At 37.9% G+C, this 23,360-nt stretch overlaps 1 protein-coding gene across 3 annotated transcripts in view; it reads right to left on the bottom strand.

Moving 5' to 3' along the window:
• The window catches only part of STK3 (serine/threonine kinase 3), a 310,488-nt gene that overhangs the window by 107,857 nt on the left and 179,271 nt on the right, over nt 1-23,360 (bottom strand). For all 3 annotated transcript variants that reach the window (XM_049854459.1, XM_049854460.1, XM_049854461.1), the window contains one exon: nt 17,214-17,339. In XM_049854459.1, the coding sequence (XP_049710416.1) occupies nt 17,214-17,339 (126 nt within the window). The remainder of the gene's footprint in view (nt 1-17,213; nt 17,340-23,360) is intronic.

Raw genomic sequence — 23,360 nt, 5'->3', positions numbered from 1 at the left:
AAATTCTGTAGAAACTGCACTCAGAATGGAAAAAGCAGGGTCAACAATGGGCCCAAGTATTAATACTGACTATTAAAGATAAATATCTCTTATAAGTAGCAACTCAGAATTTAACAGTTCTGGAATCTTGAAATTAGGGAAAAAATTTTATTTACGGTATATCAGAATTTAGCTTTATGGGACGTATCAATGATTCAATGTCTAACTGACTCTGTGTCATATTAGTTCAGTCACTGGATATGCACTAACCCAAGTTCAGGACCAAAAATAGCTGCCATAAAAGCTACTAGATAATGTAGGTCGTCTGGACTAAAAACAAATGCAGCAGCAAAATGTGCTGTTGTAGGTTGAATTGTGTACCCCCCAAAAAACATGTTGAAGTCCTTGGTATCTGTGAATGTACCTATATTTGGAATTAGGTTTGCTGCAGATGTAATTAGCTAAGATGAGGTCATTAGGGTGTGCTCAATCCTGTATGACTGGTGTCCCTGTATGAAAAGAAGAAGTGATACAAACACAGAGGGAAGATGGTCATATGAAGACAGAGACAAAGAATGGAGTTATGCTGTCATAAGCCAAGGATGCCTGGGGTACCAGAACCTGGAAAAGGGAAAGAAGGATTCTCCCCTAAAGGTTTTGGAGGGAGGATGACCCTGCTAATGCCTTGATTTCAAACTTCTGTTGTTTAAAGTACCCAATTTGTGCTAATTTGTTATGGCAGCCCCAGGAAAGCAAGACACTTGGTAACACAGACCTTTCACCATGCTGAAAAGACCTCGCATCTTTGAAAGAACTGAAAAGGGGGGTGAGGGGGAGAGTGGCGAATAAATCTCAATGAAAGCAAATGGGATACCAAAGTATTCATCCAAAATCTTCTGCCATATCCTAAAATATAAAGAGTCCTAACTAAGCAGTTGTGGGCCAACTGAATCCCCAAAACTGCAGTAAAAAACAACCAGCGAGTTTCATGAGCCAAAGGTAATTGAGAGGAGCTGAGAATGAAAAGAATAAGTACAGGTTGCAGAGCAACAACTCTGCTTTACAGATACAGACATTAGGTAAGCACACTATCAATGAGATAATGGCTCATTATGCCACAACTGTTCTCCTATGGTGAGGGGGGAGGTGGGGAAGGGGACTCAAGACTGTACCTGTACTCTAGAGTACCTAAAGTTATTTTGAAAAGTCTCAGTAGTTCAGAAAAAAAAATCCATTTATTTCTATTCTGATCAACTACTAATTTGGTATTAAAAACAAAACAAAAACCAAGCCCGTTGGCATTGAGTCGATTCCAACTCACGGTGACCCCACAGGACAGAGCAGAACTGCCCCACAGGGTTTCCAAGGAGCAGCTGATGGATTCAAACTGCCAACTTTTTGGTTAGCAGCCCAATGCTTAAACATTGCACCACCAGGGTGCAGTTTTTTGTTTGTTTTAATTTGGTATGGCTTGCCTTAACTGCTCTGATTTCTTGTAATGTTGTCTTTAAGAAATTTTCCCTTCCTGCTTTGATTATTTTGATTTACACTGGTACAGAATAAAACAGAATTGAATAGACTATAACTTTTCTTTGAATTGTGCTAATTTACAGGTACTGAAGGAGCCCTGGTGGCACAGTGGTTAAGAGTTCAGCCGCTAACCATAACGGTCGGCAGTTCGAATCCACCAGTCGCTCCTTGGAAACCCTGTGGGGCAGTTACATTCTGTCCTATAGGGTCACTATGAGTCAGAATCGACTTGACACCAATGAGTTTTGGTTTTGGTGGAAGGAGTCTTGCAACCATTGAAAGAACTGTTTTATAAATGTATTTATAAACAGATCATATTAAATAGCATATTACTAACTCAGTATTTAATTACAGAATACTCAAGAAATGACAAAGGATAGGAGCTTCTATTAAAATTGAAGAGTGAACATGTGGGTTTATGCTTATCTCTCTCAAAGCTTTTCCAAAAATTATAATAAAGGCATAGAAAAAGGATAAATGATTAAACTCACAAAGACATGGAGCATGGAAGAGGAAATAACAGCAAACAGAAGATGTCAAAAATTTTAGAAGCTAGAAAGTAGTAGCTAACTTAGCAGACCAAAGAAACCTAAACCTTAAGTTTGCAAGGAGAGAAGACACAGAAGCAAACAAATTCAGGTCTCTGAGCAGTAGGCCCTAACATCTCTTACAGAAAGGTTCACATTTCAACTAGTCTGCTCTTACACACAGAACTTCCAGTAGGCAATTTTAGCGCATCTCTCAAATGTAATCACTAGATATTTGAAGAATGCCCATAAAGTGAAAAGTCAGAGATCAAAACGAACAAACACAAAGAAAACAGAGATAAGGCAGGGGCCAAACCAAACTCACAATAATAATAATGAGGAAAAGGAGGACAGCTCTGAAATTTAACTATTTGGTAACAGAAAAAATATTGAAGGATTGGAAGGTAAAATGGAGGGGGCCACTCAGAAAGAACAAAAAGAAAAAGAGAGGAAATACAAAAAAAGATAAAACTGAAAGATTAATCCAAGTGGTCCAATAAACAAATAAAAGGAGTTCCAGAAAGAAAAACAAAGGAAAAAAAATTATCAAGAAATAGTATAAATAATACTACATAGACTGAAGGGTATTTATAGATTAAAAGAGCCAAAAGACACTCCACACAATGAACGGAAAAAGACCTATTCCAAGACACATTATCACCAAAGTTTTAAATAACAGGGAGAAAGTGAAGAGTCAAAAAGCTTCCACATCACATTCTGATTAGGTATCAGAATGTCCTCTGTCTTCTCATCAGCATTACTGCTGAGCAAGGTCTTCAAAATTTTAATGGAACATTATTTCCAGTCCTGAATTTATACTCAAACTCATTCAAGGGTAAAGGCAGCACGAAGACATGGGCAGATATATAAGGTTTTGGGGGGACAAAGGGAACTGCTAATGTCAGGAAGCTACTAGGAGATATGGTTCATTAAAACAAGAAAGTAAAACAAGAAACAGAAAAAGAAAAAAGATCCAGGAAACAGGGGATCATATACAGAAGAAAGAAAAAGGAAATTTTAGGATGATACTGAAGGGAAGTCTCATATATAACAGCTTGAGAGCAACAAGATCAGATCAGAGGAAAATGGAGGACTAGAAAAGGAATGGCCTCCCCCCAAAAAACAAAACTACACTAATAAATATATTTTTGAACATACACAGAAGAGTTTACACTCCTGCAGAAAATGTGGGAATACAGACTTTAAGAACAAATTAGTGATAGATACACATAGACAATTAACAATAATAAAAATTGAGAAAATTATTAGTTCCAGAAATCACAAAAAGAACAAGTAATTACAATACATAATATGATATTTCTTTCTGAACAGTATTTATATAGGGATAACTATGTAAACACTCAATAAGGACTTTCTAAAAACTGTTATTTAATTACATAGGGAAAATAAGAATGATTAATCAATTCTTTTAAAAGGTCCCAATTTGTGGTCAATAACTATATCTCAAATAGAAACGCACCTTCCTTAATCTATATTTACTTTTAAAGAAATAAAGGAATGAGAATAAATAAATTTTCTTTACTGGTTTTCTTCAAGTATTAAAAAATATATCTACAAGTTTAAAGCTAAAAAAAAAAAAAAGTCTAGGTTTATAAAAATCTCTACCAACTCTTCCAAACACATTTAGCCATTTAAAATTTGTTTTACAATACTAAGGAAATTTGGACACACATTGCCTTAAGTCTGATCAGTGACATTATTTCAGTGGCCCCGAGAGTAGTAACACAGAAGTGGCAGCAGCATACAAAGAAACCAAAAATTAAACCAACAGAAACAAAAAACCTGCCCAAAATGTTGTAATAGTAGCAGTAGTGGGGGTAGAAGTAGTAGTGTTATACAAAAATGATAGCTTAATTTTATTGAACACTTGTTCTGAGTGCTTACATATATCTTTATTATATGCCCATAACAACTCCATGAGATATGGTCTATCACTATTTCCTTTATAGAGACGATGAAACTGAAGCAGAGAAGTTAATTTGACCAAGGACATACAGTTATTGAGGATCAGGGTAAGGGCTCAAGTCCAAGCAGTCTGCCCTGCCCTCAGATAAATGCTGCCTGTCATTTAGCCAACTGGGTACAGCAGAGACTTCTGGATGCCTTGGGCTGATGCTGGTGTTCTAGTCTTTACCAAGTTCAAATGGTCCTCAAAAGGTGGGCTGGTTTGAAGCTCCCTATTAAACATGAGCAGGGGGAAAGGAGGAAGGTTCTGAGAAAAGGCTTACCTGGAAGCTATGTCACCATCTGTCCAAGGAAGCAAACAAAACACCCTGGCATTTCTCCGTACACCCACGCTAACATTACTGCTTCACTGAATCCTCCTTAAAGGAGGATATGCCATGAGTTTGGACCATAAAGAAGCCATCAGAAAATCCTCATCATGTTTGCAAAGGTAAGGGCTCTAAGCTATAGTCTAAGGTCAACCAAAAAAAAAAAAAAAACCCTTTTCTTTGACTCAGTACTAAATTAACAAGAAGTAAAACAACAGCTTTCTTTAGATGAAACTGAAAATAAACAGCAATAATAAATGCAAAAAAGTAAAAAAGCTTCACACAAGCATTTAACATTAAAAAAATCCCAATTTCTATATGTCATTTAATAAAAAATTCTTCTGTATCTTTTTAACTCATATTTTAACATTGTGATCCATATGGGAAATATCTCAGGTCCAGTGACAAAATAATTCTTGTAAATTCCTTATCAATCTTTTAGTCTACTTTAAAAATGACCGATGACAATAGAGCAATTAATCTACACCTTACCAGGAGCCCTGGTGGGCAGTGGTTAAGAGTCTGGCTGCTAATCAAAGGTCAGCAGTCTGAATCCACAAGCTGCTCCTTGGAAACCTTATGGAGCAGTTCTACTTTGTTCTATAGGGTCACTAAGAGTCGGAATCAACTTCATGGCAACGGGGTATACCTTACCTTATAAACTCAATGCATTAACATTATGGATTCTGCTCATAGCTAATCGTCCACTGTATCATGTGTTGAGTGTTTGCTCTGTTGTTTTCTTTAAAAATAACAAGCCCTAACTCTTCTGCTGTACAAATATTTAAGTACAGGCGTACCTCAGAGATACTGTGGGTTTGGTTCCAGACCACTACAATAAAGCAAATATTGCAATAAAGTAAGTCAAATGAATTTTTTGGTTTCCTAGCACATATAAAAGTTATGTTTACACTATACCATAGTCTATCAAAGGTACAATACAATTATGTCTAAAAAAATGTACATACCTTAATTAAAAAATACTTTATTGCTAAAAAATGCTAACCACCCTCTGAGCCTTCAGTGAGTTGCAATCTTTTTGCTGGGGGAGGGTCTTGCCTCAATGCTGATGGCTACTAACTGATCAGGGTGGCGACCACTGAACGCTCAGGTGGCTGTGGTAATTTCTTAAAATAAGACAATGAAGTTTGCTGCATCAGTTGGCTGTTCCTTTCATGCGATGCTGTTTGATAGCATTTTACCCACAGTAGAACTTCTTTCAAAATTGGAGTCAATCCTCTCCAACCCTGCCGCTGCTTTTTCAACTAAGTTTATGTAATATTCTAAATCCTTTACTGTCATTTCAACGATGTTCACAGCATCTTCACCAGAAGTAGCTTCCATATCAAGAAACCACTTTCTTTAGTCATTCATAAAAAGCAACTCCTCATTCATTAAAGTTTTATCACGAGATTGCAGCCATTCAGTCACATTTTTAGGCTTTACTTCTAATTCTGGTTCTCTTACTATTTCCACCACATCTGCTGCTACTTCCTCCACTGAAGTTCTGAAAGCCTAAAAGTCATCCACGAGTGTTGGAATCAACTTCTTCCAAACTCCTGTTAACGTTGATATTTTGACCTCATCCCATGAATCACAAATGTTCTCAATGGCAATTAAAATGGTGAATACCTCCAGAAGGTTTTCAATTTACTTTGTCCAGATCCATCATAGGAATCAATCTATGGCAGCTACCGTCTTACCAAATGTATTTCTTAAATAATAAGACTTGAAAGTCAAAATTACTCCTTGATCCATGGGCTACAGAATGAATGTTATAGTAGCAGGGATGAAAACAACATTAATCTCCTTGCACATCTCCATCAGAGTTCTTGGGTGACCGTGTGCACTGTCAATGAGCAATTATATTTTGAAAGGAATCTTTTTTCTCAGCAGTTGGTCTCAAGAGTGGGCTTAAAATATTCAGTAAACCATGTTGTAAACAGATGTGCTGTCATTCAGGCTTTGTTGTCCTATTTACAGGGCACAGGCAGAGTAGATTTAGCATAATTCTTAAGGGCCCTAGGATTTTCGGAATAGTAAATGAGCATTGGTTTCAATTTAAAGTCACCTGCTGCATTAGCCCCTAACAAGAGAGTCAGCCTGTCCTTTGAAGTTTTGAAGCCATTGACTTCTCCTCTCTGGCTCTGAAAGTCTTAGATGGTATTTTCTTCCAATGTACAGCTGTTTCGACTGCATTGAAAATCTGTTGTTTAGTGTAGCCACCATCAATTAGCTCAGCTAGATCTTCTGGGTAACTTGCTGCAGCTTCTACATCAGCATCTGCTGCTTTACCTTGCACTTTTACGCTATGGAGGTGGCTTCTTTCCTCAAACCTCATGAACTAACCCTCTGCTAGCTTCAAACTTTTCTTCTGCAGCTTCCTCGCCTCTCAGCCTTCACAGAATTGAAGAGAGTTAGGGCCTTGCTCTAGATTAGGTTTTGGCTTAAGCGAATGTTGTGGCTGGTTTGATCTTCTATCCAGGCCACTAAAACTTTCTCCATATCAGCAATAGGGCTGTTTCACTTTCTTTTTTTTTTTTTTTTTTTTTATAATAACTTTTATTAAGCTTCAAGTGAACGTTTACAAATCCAATCAGTCTGTCACATATAAGTTTACATACATCTCACTCCCTACTCCCACTTACTCTCCCCGTCTTGAGTCAGCCCTTTCAGTCTCTCCTTTCTTGACAATTTTGCCGGCTTCCCTCTCTCTCTATCCTCCCATCCCCCCTCCAGGCAAGAGTTGCCAACACAATCTCAAGTGTCCACCTGATATAATTAGCTCACTCTTCATCAGCATCTCTCTCCCACCCGCTGACCAGTCCCTTTCATTTCTGATGAGTTGTCTTCGGGGATGGTTCCTGTCCTGTGTCAGCTGAAGGTCTGGGGAGCATGGCCGCCGGGATTCCTCCAGTCTCAGTCAGACCATTAAGTTTGGTCTTGTTATGAGAATTTGGGGTCTGCATCCCACTGATCTCCTGCTCCCTCAGGGGTCCTCTGCTGAGCTCCCTGTCAGGGCAGTCATCGATTGTGGCCGGGCACCAACTAGTTCTTCTGGTCTCAGGATGATGTAGGTCTCTGGTTCATGTGGCCCTTTCTGTCTCTTGGGCTCTTAGTTGTCATGTGGGCTTGGTGTTCTTCATTTTCCTTTGCTCCAGGTGGGTTGAGACCAATTGCTGCATCTTAGATGGCTGCTTGTTAGCATTTAAGACCCCAGACGCCACATTTCGAAGTGGGATGCAGAATGATTTCATAATAGAATTATTTTGCCAATTGACTTAGAAGTCCCCGCAAACCATGTTCCCCAGACCCCCGCGCTTGCTCCGCTGACCTTTGAAGCATTCATTTTATCCCGGAAACTTCTTTGCTTTTGGTCCAGTCCAATTGAGCTGACCTTCCATGTATTGAGTGTTGTCTTTCCCTTCACCTAAAGCAGTTCTTATCTACTGATTAATCGATAAAAAAACCCTCTCCCACCCTCCCTCCCTCCCCCCCTCGTAACCACAAAAGTATGTGTTCTTCTCAGGTTTACTATTTCTCAAGATCTTATAATAGTGGTCTTATACAATATTTGTCCTTTTGCCTCTGACTAATTTTGCTCAGCATAATGCCTTCCAGGTTCCTCCATGTTATGAAATGTTTCAGAGATTCGTCACTGTTCTTTATCGATGCGTAGTATTCCATTGTGTGAATATACCACAATTTATTTACCCATTCATCCGTTGATGGACACCTTGGTTGCTTCCAACTTTTTGCTATTGTAAACAGAGCTGCAATAAACATGGGTGTGCATATATCTGTTTGTATGAAGGCTCTTGTATCTCTAGGGTATATTCCTAGGAGTGGGATTTCTGGGTTGTATGGTAGTTCTATTTCTAACTGTTTAAGATAACGCCAGATAGATTTCCAAAGTGGTTGTACCATTTTACATTCCCACCAGCAGTGTATGAGAGTTCCAATCTCTCCGCAGCCTCTCCAACATTTATTATTTTGTGTTTTTTGGATTAATGCCAGCCTTGCTGGTGTGAGATGGAATCTCATCGTAGTTTTAATTTGCATTTCTCTAATGGCTAATGATCGAGAGCATTTTCTCATGTATCTGTTGGCTGCCTGAATATCTTCTTTAGTGAAATGTGTGTTCATATCCTTTGCCCACTTCTTGATTGGGTTGTTTGTCTTTTTGTGGTTGAGTTTTGACAGAATCATGTAGATTTTAGAGATCAGGCGCTGGTCGGAGATGTCATAGCTGAAAATTCTTTCCCAATCTGTAGGTGGTCTTTTTACTCTTTTGGTGAAGTCTTTAGATGAGCATAGGTGTTTGATTTTTAGGAGCTCCCAGTTATCGGGTTTCTCTTCATCATTTTTGGTAATGTTTTGTATTCTGTTTATACCTTGTATTAGGGCTCCTAGGGTTGTCCCAATTTTTTCTTCCATGATCTTTATCGTTTTAGTCTTTATGTTTAGGTCTTTGATCCACTTGGAGTTAGTTTTTGTGCATGGTGTGAGGTATGGGTCCTGTTTCATTTTTTTGCAAATGGATATCCAGTTATGCCAGCACCATTTGTTAAAAAGGCTATCTTTTCCCCAGTTAATTGACACTGGTCCTTTGTCAAATATCAGCTGCTCATACGTGGATGGATCTATGTCTGGGTTCTCAATTCTGTTCCATTGGTCTATGTGTCTGTTGTTGTACCAATACCAGGCTGTTTTGACTACTGTGGCTGTATAATAGTTTCTGAAGTCAGGTAAGGTGAGGCCTCCCACTTTCTTCTTCTTTTTCAGTAGTGCTTTGCTTATCCGGGGCTTCTTTCCGTTCCATATGAAATTGGTGATTTGTTTCTCTATCCCCTTAAAATATGACATTGGAATTTGGATCGGAAGTGCGTTAAATGTATAGATGGCTTTTGGTAGAATAGACATTTTTACTATGTTAAGTCTTCCTATCCATGAGCAAGGTATGTTTTTCCACTTAAGTATGTCCTTTTGAATTTCTTGTAGTAGAGCTTTGTAGTTTTCTTTGTATAGGTCTTTTACATCCTTGGTAAGATTTATTCCTAAGTATCTTATCTTCTTGGGGGCTATTGTGAATGGTATTGATTTGGTTATTTCCTCTTCGGTGTTCTTTTTGTTGATGTAGAGGAATCCAAGTGATTTTTGTATGTTTATTTTATAACCTGAGACTCTGCCAAACTCTTCTATTAGTTTCAGTAGTTTTCTGGAGGATTCCTTAGGGTTTTCTGTGTATATAATCATGTCATCTGCAAATAGTGATAACTTTACTTCTTCCTTGCCAATCCGGATACCTTTTATTTCTTTGTCTAGCCTGATTGCCCTGGCTAAGACTTCCAACACGATGTTGAATAAGAGCGGTGATAAAGGGCATCCTTGTCTGGTTCCCGTTCTCAAGGGAAATGCTTTCAGGTTCTCTCCATTTAGAGTGATATTGGCTGTTGGCTTTGCATAGATGCCCTTTATTATGTTGAGGAATTTTCCTTCAATTCCTATTTTGGTAAGAGTTTTTATCATGAATGGGTGTTGGACTTTGTCAAATGCCTTTTCTGCATCAATTGATAAGATCATGTGGTTTTTGTCTTTTGTTTTATTTATGTGATGGATTACATTAATGGTTTTTCTGATATTAAACCAGCCTTGCATACCTGGTATAAATCCCACTTGATCAGGGTGAATTATTTTTTTGATGTGTTGTTGGATTCTATTGGCTAGAATTTTGTTGAGGATTTTTGCATCAATGTTCATGAGGGATATAGGTCTATAATTTTCTTTTTTTGTAATGTCTTTACCTGGTTTTGGTATCAGGGAGATGGTGGCTTCATAGAATGAGTTGGGTAGTATTCCGTCATTTTCTATGCTTTGGAATACCTTTAGTAGTAGTGGTGTTAACTCTTCTCTGAAAATTTGGTAGAACTCTGCAGTGAAGCCGTCCGGGCCGGGACTTTTTTTTGTTGGGAGTTTTTTGATTACCGTTTCAATCTCTTTTTTTGTTATGGGTCTATTTAGTTGTTCTACTTCTGAATGTGTTAGTTTAGGTAGGTAGTGTTTTTCCAGGAATTCATCCATTTCTTCTAGGTTTTCAAATTTGTTAGAGTACAATTTTTCATAATAATCTGAAATGATTCTTTTAATTTCATTTGGTTCTGTTGTGATGTGGTCCTTCTCATTTCTTATTCGGGTTATTTGTTTCCTTTCCTGTATTTCTTTAGTCAGTCTAGCCAATGGTTTATCAATTTTGTTAATTTTTTCAAAGAACCAGCTTTTGGCTTTGTTAATTCTTTCAATTGTTTTTCTGTTCTCTAATTCATTTAGTTCAGCTCTAATTTTTATTATTTGTTTTCTTCTGGTGCCTGATGGATTCTTTTGTTGCTCACTTTCTATTTGTTCAAGTTGTAGGGACAGTTCTCTGATTTTGGCTCTTTCTTCTTTTTGTATGTGTGCATTTATTGATATAAATTGGCCTCTGAGCACTGCTTTTGCTGTGTCCCAGAGGTTTTGATAGGAAGTATTTTCATTCTCGTTGCTTTCTATGAATTTCCTTATTCCCTCCTTGATGTCTTCTATAACCCAGTCTTTTTTCAGGAGGGTATTGTTCATTTTCCAAGTATTTGATTTCTTTTCCCTCGTTTTTCTGTTATTGATCTCTAGTTTTATTGCCTTGTGATCTGAGAAGATGCTTTGTAATATTTCGATGTTTTGGACTCTGCAAAGGTTTGTTTTATGTCCTAATATGTGGTCTATTCTAGAGAATGTTCCATGTGCGCTGGAAAAAAAAGTATATTTTGCAGCAGTTGGGTGGAGAGTTCTGTATAAGTCAATGAGGTCAAGTTGGTTGATTGTTGTAATTAGATCTTCCGTGTCTCTGTTGAGCTTCTTGCTGGATGTCCTGTCCTTCTCCGAAAGTGGTGTGTTGAAGTCTCCTACTATAATTGTGGAGGTATCTATCTCGCTTTTCAGTTCTGTTAAAATTTGATTTATGTATCTTGCAGCCCTGTCATTGGGTGCGTAAATATTTAATATGGTTATGTCTTCCTGATCAATTGTCCCTTTTATCATTATATAGTGTCCTTCTTTATCCTTTGTGGTGGATTTAAGTCTAAAGTCTATTTTGTCAGAAATTAATATTGCTACTCCTCTTCTTTTTTGCTTATTGTTTGCTTGATATACTTTTTTCCATCCTTTGAGTTTTAGTTTATTTGAGTCTCTAAGTCTAAGGTGTGTCTCTTGTAGGCAGCATATAGATGGATCGTGTTTCTTTATCCAGTCTGTGACTCTCTGTCTCTTTATTGGTGCATTTAGTCCATTTACATTCAGGGTAATTATAGATAAATAAGTTTTTAGTGCTGTCATTTTGATGCCTTTTTATGTGTGTTGTTGACAATTTCATTTTTCCACATACTTTTTTGTGCTGAGGCGTTTTTCTTAGTAAATTGTGAGATCCTCATTTTCATAGTGTTTGACTTTATGTTAGTTGAGTCGTTACGTTTTTCTTGGTTTTTGTCTTGAGTTATAGAGTTGTTATACCTTTTTGTGGTTACCTCATTATATACCCCTATTTTTCTAAGTAAAAACCTAACTTGTATTGTTCTATATCGCCTTGTATCACTCTCCATATGGCAGTTCAATGCCTCCTGTATTTAGTCCCTCTTTTTGATTATTGTGATCTTTTACCTATTGACTTCCATGATTCCCTGTTATGTGTATTTTTTTTTTAATTAATCTTAATTTGTTTGTTTTTGTGATTTCCCTATTTGAGTTGATATCAGGACGTTCTGTTTTGTGACCTTGTGTTGTGCTGATATCTGATATTATTGGTTCTCTGACCAAACAATATCCTTTAGTATTTCTTGTAGCTTTGGTTTGGTTTTTGCAAATTCTCTAAACTTGTGTTTGTCTGTAAATATCTTAATTTCGCCTTCATATTTCAGAGAGAGTTTTGCTGGATATATGATCCTTGGCTGGCAGTTTTTCTCCTTCAGTGTTCTGTATATGTCGTCCCATTCCCTTCTTGCCTGCATGGTTTCTGCTGAGTAGTCAGAACATATTCTTATTGATTCTCCCTTGAAGGAAACCTTTCTTTTCTCCCTGGCTGCTTTTAAAATTTTCTGTTTATCTTTGGTTTTGGTGAGTTTGATGATAATATGTCTTGGTGTTTTTCTTTTTGGATCAATCTTAAATGGGGTTCGATGAGCATCTTGGATAGATATCCTTTCGTCTTTCATGATGTCAGGGAAGTTTTCTGTCAGAAGTTCTTCAACTATTTTCTCTGTGTTTTCTGTCCCTCCTCCCTGTTCTGGGACTCCAATCACCCGCAGGTTATCCTTCTTGATAGAGTCCCACATAATTCTTAGGGTTTCTTCATTTTTTTTAATTCTTTTATCTGATTTTTTTTCAGCTATGTTGGTGTTAATTCCCTGGTCCTCCAGATGTCCCAGTCTGCATTCTAATTGCTCGAGTCTGCTCCTCTGACTTCCTATTACGTTGTCTAATTCTGTTATTTTATTGTTAATCTTTTGGATTTCTACATGTTGTCTCTCTATGGATTCTTGCAACTTATTAATTTTTCCAGTATGTTCTTGAATAATCTTTTTGAGTTCTTCAACAGTTTTATCAGTGTGTTCCTTGGCTTTTTCTGCAGATATCCTAATTTCATTTGTGATATCATTAAGCATTCTGTAAATTAGTTTTTTATATTCTGTATCTGATAATTCCAAAATTGTATCTTCATTTGGGAAAGATTTTGATTCTTTTGTTTGGGGGGTTGGAGAAGCTGTCCCGGTCTGCTTCTTTAAGTGGTTTGATATGGATTGTTGTCTCCGAGCCATCACTGGGAAACTAGTTTTTCCAGAAAATCCGCTAAAAAAAAAACTGCAGTCAGATCCCTATCAGAGTTCTCCCTTTGGCTCAGGCTATTCAGATGTTAATGAAGCCGCCTGGGAAGGGTGGGGGAGGGAACAGAGAGATAGGAGAGTAGCACCTCAGAATATAGCCAGAGTTGCTTGTCTTGCTTGGAATGACTGTTATATCTGAGATTCCCGCGGGCGCGTCGCCTATGTGTGCTGGCTGTGTGGAGATTGCCCCCGGGGGGTCTGGCCCGCTGGAGTCACGGTCAGATCCTCCGCTTCCAGCCCCACGCCCAGCGTCAAGGCTCCCCTACTGGGACGGTGCACTCTCAACTCCAAAATCAGTCGCTGCCTCCCGGGGACTTCTCGTCTCTCCAGCCGCGTGGCCGTGCCGCCCCCGTGAACTAGGTGGGCCCCCTCCCGGGGTTAGTTCAGATGGGTGGAGTAGCTCCCTGTGCTTGTGCCGCGACCGAGTGTCCTGGCTGGAACGCTGTTCTCCCCACTCCAATACCAGTCGCTGCCTCCCGGGGACTTCTCCTACCGGCTGCGTCCCACGCCGCCCGCGCGACCCGGCTGGTCCCCTTCCCGGGGTTAGTTCAGGGGGTGGAGCAACTCTCCGTGTTTATGGCGTACCTGCGTGCAGTCCTAATCCCTGCGGGACGGTTCCCCGGCTCGGATGCTGCTCTTTCTGCTCCAAGATCAGTCACTGCCTCCCGGGGACTTCTCCTACCGGCTGCGTCCCACGCCGCCCGTGGAACCAGCTGGTCCCCCTCCCGGGGTTAGTTCAAGGGGGTGGAGCAGGTCTCTGTGCTTGTGCCGTACCTGACTGGTACGCTGGCTCCAGGCTCTGGAAACAATCGCTGCTTCCCCGTATTAGTTCGTTCTCCGTCTCTAAATCTGTGTTTGTTGTTCAGGGTTCGTAGATTGTTATGTATGTGATCGATTCACTTGTTTTTCCGTGTCTTTGTTGTAAGAGGGATCCGAGGTAGCGTCTGCCTAGTCCGCCATCTTGGCTCCGCTCCTGTTTCACTTTCTTATTGTTTGTGTATTTACTGGAGTAGTGCTTTTAATTTCCTTCAAGAACCTTTCCTTTGCATTCACAGCTTGGCTAACTGTTTGGCACAAGAGGTCTGGCTTTCGGCCTATCTTGGTTTTTGACATGCCTTCCTCAATAAGCTTAATCATTTCTAGCTTTTGATTTAAATTGAGAGATGTGTGACACTTCCTTTCACTTGAACACTTACAGGTCACCATAAGGTTATTAATTGGCCTAATTTCAATATCATTGTGTTTCAGGCAATAGGGAGGCTCAAGGAGAGGGAGAAAGACTGGAGAACAGCAGGTCAGTGGAGCAGTGAGAACACACACATTCATCGATTAAGTTCACCTTCTTATATGGGTACAGTTTATGGCGCACCAAAACAATTACAATAGTAAAACCAAAGATCACTAGTCAAGGCTCACCATAACACATAATAGCAATGAAAAAGCTTGAAATATTGTGAAAATTACCAAAATGTGACACAGAGACACTAAGTGAGCAGATGCTGCTGGAAAAATGGGGCCAACAGACTTGCTCGACACAGGGTTGCCACAAATATTCAATTTGTTTAAAAAAAAAAAAAATGCTGTATCTGCAATGCAATAAAATAAGACATGCCTGTAATTACTCAAGTGCCTGTATATTTCAATAAATCATACCAGCAAATTTAAAACTAGTCTTAAAAATGATTAATTCAAGAAATACATGAGAATGCATACTGCTTGTTGTATAATTAACAAATTACCAAATACATGCTTACATCTTGAATGTTACACATAAATTAGTATAATCTATGAGAACAACAATAAGTCCTGTATGCCTACAATTTATACAGGCAACCTATATCAAATGTTACGTTCACTTAGTCAAAAATAAATGTAAAATGTTAAATATTTGACGTTTATGAAAAAAGTGTCACTTTAATGACATGATTTGACCTTCTACTACACATCAAGCAATGTGTAGATATATGAGAAATTAGCTATTTTACTTTAAAATTGTGTATGTAATTTAATTTAAAGTCAATTTGCAAGGGAATGCCAAAGAAATGAACAGTATAAAGACAAAGTCCATGTCTATACAAGATTTTGAGCCTTCAATGTGAATAAATGTTCCTGAACAACATGACAGATTAAATAATTTGCTGAACGTGAATGGTAATATAAAAATACACTTTTACTATAGGAGGACTTCATATCCATTCTACATATTTCATTGCTCTTATAAACACTTGTAAATACACACATATGCATGTGTGTACACAAACACACACAAGTAGATGTTTTATATTCAGGCCAATAACTGACAAAATTATCTCAAGATGGAGGCTAGTGCCTGAGAACATGATCTAAAGCAAAGCATGTGTAGATTGTTTGAACAGTGACTCTGCCAAGACTTTTAATTTTTTTTCTTATTATTTCAGTTAAAAAAGACAAAGAACTTCCTCCTTGTTCTGTCTGTCTCTTATCACTTGCTCTGCGACAAGCCAGCTGCCATCTGTGAAGACTCTCAAGCAGCACTAGAAGCTCCCGTGGCAAGGAACTGAGGAAGCAAGTCCAAGCCATATGAGTAAGCTATCTTAGATGTAGATCCTCCAGCCCTCATCAAACCTTCAGATGACTGCAGCTCCAATTAAGACCTTAACTGACACCTCATGAGAGACTCTAAGCCAGAATTATCCAACTATGCTACTCCTGAAGTCCTGATCCACAAACAAGATAATAAATGTGTGTTGTTTTGGACTAAGTTTTGGAGTACATGATATTTAAAGGCCCTGAGTAAGGAAAGGTCTTTGTCATGAAAAAAAATGAAGGAGAGGAAAATAGTGAGAAAGTGGCAGAAAGTAACCAAAAATACCGTATCAAGGTCTTAAAAACTAGGGGTAGTCAGCAGTTCCCTATCCTTCTAAAAAATGGAAACCAGCCTATAAATTAAGTATAGGAAGGTAAGAACAAAGCAAAAATAATCACCTGCTCACTGACAGCTAAGTAAAGACAATGCACTAGCCTAGCACTCATAAGAAGTTTGCATAAATCCTGTCAAAGCACAGAAAAGGCAGATGGTACCCATCACAGAGGAGCCAAGACTAGACTTTTCTGAGACTATAACTTTTTCAGAAATGGTATAACTCTGATAAGCCAATGTTGCTCATTTTTTGGAAGTACTAATAAATACATGATTGGGGAAAAAAAAAAAAGAAAGTGAACATAAAGTACTAACGAACGGAAGCTTAAAAGTAAAAAGTCCAGTTTCATTCTCGGTTCCTCACCAGCTTTGTGAACTATGGTAAATCACTTCTCTCCTAATTTTATTCAACTGCAAAATGGGATAATAACACTATACATGGCCAACGTTACTTAAATAGCAAATGGAATAATACACAATAAAGTATTTTTGAAACTACAAAATGCTATACAGATGTTAACTGGAAAGAAATCTGAAATTAAATGTATCAATCATCACACAGGAACCCAGCATGGGAACTAAAATCCCTTGAGATAAGTATCAAGGTCTTTACACCATGCCATATCACCTATTAATTTTTGTAGAACTAATGTACAATCACCAACTTATGAAAACAGTAAAGGAATAAACTGACTTAATATGCTAAATCCTTGTCTATCCCTTCTGCTTTCTCTAGTAACTCCTCTTCTCATGTTAAAACAAAGTTCCAGAAAAACACAAAACTGACCACATTCCAGACAACATTTATTCAACAATCACATAAGTATCAACTAGATACTAGGCACTGTGCAGGCCTATGATATCAACCTTACATTTCACTAATCACTAATTCTTAAGACATCAGAAAAGGATAGGAACATTTAATGCTAAGAAAACAGATTCTAAGATTTAATTAACAAAAATACCTCACTATGTAATAAAGCAGTAAGTACTATTAATATATTTCAAGAAACGAAACAAAACCATAGAAAAATGACTTAGAAGAAAAAAATTCAGTTTCTGGAGAGTAATTACGAACCGAATTTTCTTCTTCCTCTTCTAGTTCTCGCTGCTGTTCTTCATGTCTTTTAGCTTTGATCTCCATAGCTTCTGTGATCAGGTCTCTTAAAATCGATACAGGTTTTGCATTCTTGATAAAATGATGCTACAAAAGTAAAAGTTAATGGTATATAAATTCAAGAGATTTCTCTGAATTACATAAAACAGATGTTAAGGTAACATATAAATGCTAACCAGGATCAAAGGCTTCAATGACAGTTTTTTTCATCCAGAATTAAAATTATAAGTTAAGAAAACAGAATATTTCAGATGCTTTTGAACTAGGGTTTTTGCTTTTGGGTATACTTGTTTTTTTTTTAAAAAGAAAAAATTAAAACACACTTACAAAAATACCACCTTATAACAAAAATACAATATCCTTAAAAATATAATTGTCCAAAGGAAGTATAGTTGAGGATTTAAAAAAAAAGGGGGAGGGAGGAAAGAAAAATAGACCAGTGATTATATTATATGTAAAAATACTTATTTTGGTATTCAGTAACAGAATTGAATTAATCTTAACAAGATGACAGCCAAAATCAGTGGTCAACAGGAAGGCAACTATTTTGTTACTCCTTTTAGATATTTTCCATTTTAATATGTCTTGAATAATTTAATCCCATCCAATGGGAAAATTAAAAATCAGCAAAAAAAAAAAAAAAACCCTCAAGATAAATATTGCCTCATTTCTAAACTGAATATAAAATAACTTTCAATTTATTTTTTATACTACCCTGATCTAGTTAAAATACCTGGGTTCTCTACATTTCTGTTAAGTGGAAGGAAAACCACCAGAACAGACCTGGGTTTTTAATTGATTTTTTTTTGCAGGAAAGAAGGTAGGAGAAAGTAGAAAGAGATTATACGTATAATTTGGGATACCAAAACCAAACCCATTGCCATCAACTAGATATCCACTCATAGTTACCCTATAGGACAGAGCAGAACTGCCCATAGGGTTTCTAAGGAGTGGCTGGTGGATTTGAATTGCTCACCTTTTGGTTAGCAGCCAAGCTCTTCACCATTGCACCACAAGAGCTCCATAATTTGGGATAGATTACCTTATTCTGAGGCAGGCAATCCAGTTTTAAAATGTAATTTTCATAATTTTTTGTCAATAGATAATGTTAAGTGAAAGCTATCTGAGTTATTTTGAAAAAGATCAATAGAGCACAAAAATACTCTCAAAGACAAAAAGATTTTAGCACGAAAGAAGAAATTACAGACATTTGGAAGAGGCTTTAAAATGGTGAATATATATATTACTTGGGAAAACTTTGAGTAAGAATTGTACCAGATTACAAAAATACCAGAACTTATTGCAAAGAACCAATAAATGAATGATGCTTTATGCACAAAATGTCAAAGAAAAGAAGAGTTTAAAGTGAATTGAAGACTTCTACTTCTGCACATATGGCATAGCCATACTTTTCCCCATATCACCCCACTATAAGTACAGCTGAAACCCTGGACATTATGTATAAAACAAACATTGAAAGGTGGAAAGAAGGCAGCAGATAGGTAGGGAACAAAGGACCCAAGGAAGGATGTAGCTGTGAGTTTTGTGGGTTTTCTTTTTGCCGCATAAATTCCAGAGACACATTCCAGAGCAGGTAGTGAAAAAGCTGACAACCTAGAAGCACCAACAGGCACAGACAAAAAAAGTCCCTGCAAAAACTTTCTCTCTCCATCCAAAGGACCAGGTAAGAGACAGCCTAGCAAGACAGAAAACCTTTAGACTATAACCACTTACTCCAGCTAAACACCACAAAAAAACTATGGTCCCATATCTACCAGCAAAGGCTGCATGGAGAACCTATTCTTCTACCCTCTCCAAGCTTTAAAGAGGCAACCATCCCTTCTACTGAGGTGGTGTCGAAGAGTGCCAAGCTGGGACATTCATCCCCACCAGGAAGTAATAAGGAACTACTCCCCTACGGGGGTGGGGAGGTATCAGTGAAGACCACATAGGAGCCTAGGCTTACACCCCTCTTGGAAGGTAACGAGGTATCCCACTCCCTCCCTGTTGGGTGGTAGCAGAAGAGGCCTGGTGGAGAGTCAAGACTTTCACCACCACCTAGCCATAAAAACATCATTCCTCACAGTGCCAGAGGAGGCACTGACCTCTAACCCTTGCTCAGTAGTAATGAGAAGCCCCTCCCCCACTCTGGGTGTCAGAAGAGATCAAGTGGTAAACCTGGACTTCCACCCATACCTAGCAGTAATAAGTTGGCACCCTTCTTCCCTTCTCTGGAGCAGTATCAGAGGAGATCTGCTATAGCAAAAGATTTAAATTATATCCAGAGTCTCATAACGCAACACCCAGGATATCCAGGCTTCAACTGAAAATCACTCATCATACCAAGAACCAGGAAAACATCAATGTAAATGGGAAAAGACCAACAGATAAAAACATCAAGATGACACCAATATTAGAATTAGCTGAAAAATATTTTAAAACATCCATAAAAAAAAATGCTTCAATGAACAATTACAAACATGCTTGTAAACAGATGAAAAATTAGAAAGTTTCAGCAAAGAAACAGAAGACATAAAAAGAAACAAATATAAAGTTTAGAAGTGAAAAAATACAATAACAGAAATTAAAAAAAAAAACTAAATGGATGGGCTCAACAGCAGAATAGAGAGGAGAGAGGAAAGAATCAGTGAGCTGAAAGAGCAATAAAAATTACACAAGCTAAACAACAGAGAGAAAAGAAACTTAAAGAAATGAATAGAGCCTCAGGGACCTGTGGGACTAAAACAAAAGATTTAATACTCATGTCAACAGAGACCCAGGAGAGAAGAAAAGGGTGAGTCTAAAAAAAAATTGAAAAAAACAATGGCTGAAAATTCCCCAAATTTGGCAAGATATATAAACCTACAGATTCAAGAAGCTGAACTCCAAACAGAATAAACCCAAAGAAATCAATACCAAGACACATGGCAATTAAATTTCTGAAAACTAAAGACAAAGAAAAAATCTTGAAAGCAGTTAAGAGTAAGGTAAAACAATTCAAATGACAGTGGATTTATCATAAGAAAATATGGAAGTCAAAAGGAAGTGGAACGACATTTTTCAAGTGTTGAACAAAGAAACTGTCAATCAGAATTCCATGTCCAGTAAAAATTTCCTTTAAGGAATGAAGGGAAAATCAAAACATTCTCAGGTTAAGAAAAGCTATGGGCATTTTTCACCAGCAGATATATCCTAAAACAATGGCTAAAGGAAGTAATCTGAACAGAAAGGGAATGCTAAAAGAATGAACCTTGGGACATCAGGAACAAAGGAAAGAGCAAAACTGTGGGTAAATGCAATGGACTTTCTCCTCTTCAGTTTTCCAAATATGTTTAATAGTTGCAGCAAAAATTAACACTGTTTAATATGGTTCCCAATATATGCAGAGGAAGCATTTAAGACAAGTATACTATAAATGACAAAGGCTAAAGGGATGTACAGGGAGGCAAGATTTCTATACCTCCTTCATACTCATTAAAGAGTGAGTTACACACAGGGACTCATGACACCAGTTTTTCCAGTCATGCCCATCAGCTGATTTAAATAAAGGTACCTCACAGTCAACCTATTTTTTTTACACAGTCAACCTAACCACCTTGTAGGAGGTCAGGGTGGGGCAGGAGCTGATTTTCAGGTTCTAGGCTGTCCGCTGCCAGATACTAGCATCACCTTCAGATCAGGAATGCTTATGCCACTAGACTAACCTTGTCCCTTAACATCTCTGGGATTTCAATTTTCCTCATCTTTTAAAATTGCTAGGAGTTCAACTCAATAATCTCAAAGGGTTCTTTCAGTCTAAAAGTCCATTTATAACTTTTTTTATTGTGCTTTAAGTGAAAGTTTACAATTCAAGTCAGTTTCTCATACAAAAACTTATACACACATTGTTACGTGACCCTAGTTGCTCTCCCTACAACTTGACTATGCACTCCTTCTCTCTGTCCTGTATTTCCCATGTCCATTCAACCAGCTCCTGTCCCCCTCTGACTTCTTATCTTGCCTCCAGACAGGAGCTGCCCACATAGTCTTATGTGTCTACTTGAGCTAATAAAATAAGCACACTCCTCACCAGTATCATCTTAAGTCTTATAGTCCAGTCCAATCTTTGTCTGAAGAGTTGGCTTTGGGAATGGTTTTAGTTTTGGGATAACAGAAACCATAGCCTCTGGGGTCCCTCCAATCTCAGTCAGACCATTAAGTCTGGTCTAAAAGTTCGTATTTTTTTAATCTCACACAATTATCCACGTCATAGAAAATCAACCTGCACAAAAATCCAGTATGAAGTTCTCTTTCAAAATTGTTTATCAGGTTCTAGAAACCAGCCTAGTATAATCAGTACATACAGTCTAAAGACATGTGCCCACTAAAACTTGGAAATAAGACTGTCCTCTGAGTGTTAAAATATAATTAAACTCATAATAGGTTAAGACACATGAAAAACTTCTTAAAAATACATCATGGCTTCCAGGTTTCTAGCAAAATAAGACTCTACTAAGTCTAATGAGACCCTAGTAAGGCTAAAGATAATTATCCTATCTAAAAAAACTTTAAATTAGAAGTTTGTTATGTTAAATAAACATATATTGAATTCAATACATACGTATTAAGCAATAGATACTAGGGGTATAAAAGCAGGCTCCTTGAAAAAGGCATTCTCCCTGGCCCATGAATTAGTTTCAATCTAGTACAAAGACACAGAAACAAGTTATTTCACTCTAATATGGTAAATGGTATACACAAGGTGCTTATGGGAACACAGAAGAACTAATCTAAACAAGGATAAAGGGAAGGCTTCTTGAAAAATTAACTAATTGAATTAATCAGAAAATGAGTAAGAAGGAGCCAGTTGAAGAAAGAGTCTCCAAATTGGGTACGAGGGGAAAGGATTGTGTGAGAAAAGGTACAGAGGACTGAAAAAAAATGGTCTGTACAAGGAACTACAACTCTCATTTCAATATTATGAAGCAAGAAATGGGAGGTACTGAGGGGTCCAGATAAGAGGGTAGACAAGGAGACCCCATTATAATACCCATCCATTGCTGTCGAGTCAATTCCAATTCACAGTGACCCTATAGCACTGAACAGAACTGTCCCATAGGGTTTCCAAGGAACATTTGGTGGATTCAACCTGTCGAAGTTTTGGTTAGCAGCCATAGCTCTTAACCACTGTGTCACCAGGGCTCCCATATTATAATTAAAAAAAAACGTTGCTGTCAAGTCGATTCCAACTCACAGCGATCCTACAGGACAGGGTAGAACTGCCCCATAGGGTTTCCAAGGAGTCGACGGTGGATTCAAACTGCTGACCTTTTGGTTAGCAGCCGGGCTCTTTACCACTGTGCCACAAGGACCCCCATATTATAATACCCAGTGCTGTCGAGTCAATTCCGACTCATACCAACCCTACAGGACAGAGTAGAACTGTCCCACAGAGTTTCCACGGAGCGCCTGGCGGATCCGAACGACTCACCTTTTGGTTAGCAGCCATAGCACTTAACCACTATGCCACCAAATTATAATAAAAAAATTTTTTTTAAATAGAGGGCCTTAAATGGTCAACCACAGTAGGATAGAAAAAGTAAAAATCAAGGAATCAAATATTGGCTAATAAGCACTATACAAAAATAGTTGTCTTGCTTGTCCTTCCTATGGAGAAGGATGCTTGGACAAACCCGATGGGAAGCCAGAGAATAACGGAGCTTATTAATGTAGTCCATAGAAGTCAACATCGTAGAAATGAAAGCAAAGTAGTGAAACCGTGAAGAGTGGGGCTGGGCATCAAGTGGAATACACGGAGCACAATCATTTAATCACTGTGTGATCTTCAGTGAGTCATTTAGTCTTACTGGACTTCAGTACCCTCATCCACAAAATCAGGGAATTAATTATACTAGAATATTTCTAAAATGACTGTCTAAAAACTCTAAGTTGACAACAGAATTATTTTCCTTAAAGAACAATTAGAAAAGCTTGTGGAAGGAAAGACTATAAAGAAATCCTAGCTAATTTACAAAAATTCAGATAGCAACCATATTTAGATTTACTTTCATCATCTTATTTTGTGCTGCTTGTCTCATTTTTTCTGTTTTTTTCCCCTTCTCCTTTCTT

This window comes from Elephas maximus, chromosome 15, assembly GCF_024166365.1.
Source record: "Elephas maximus indicus isolate mEleMax1 chromosome 15, mEleMax1 primary haplotype, whole genome shotgun sequence".
Classification (NCBI taxonomy): Eukaryota; Metazoa; Chordata; class Mammalia; order Proboscidea; family Elephantidae; genus Elephas; species Elephas maximus.
Note: the sequence above shows the minus strand (reverse complement) of the source record. Positions and strands in the feature narration are given on the sequence as shown.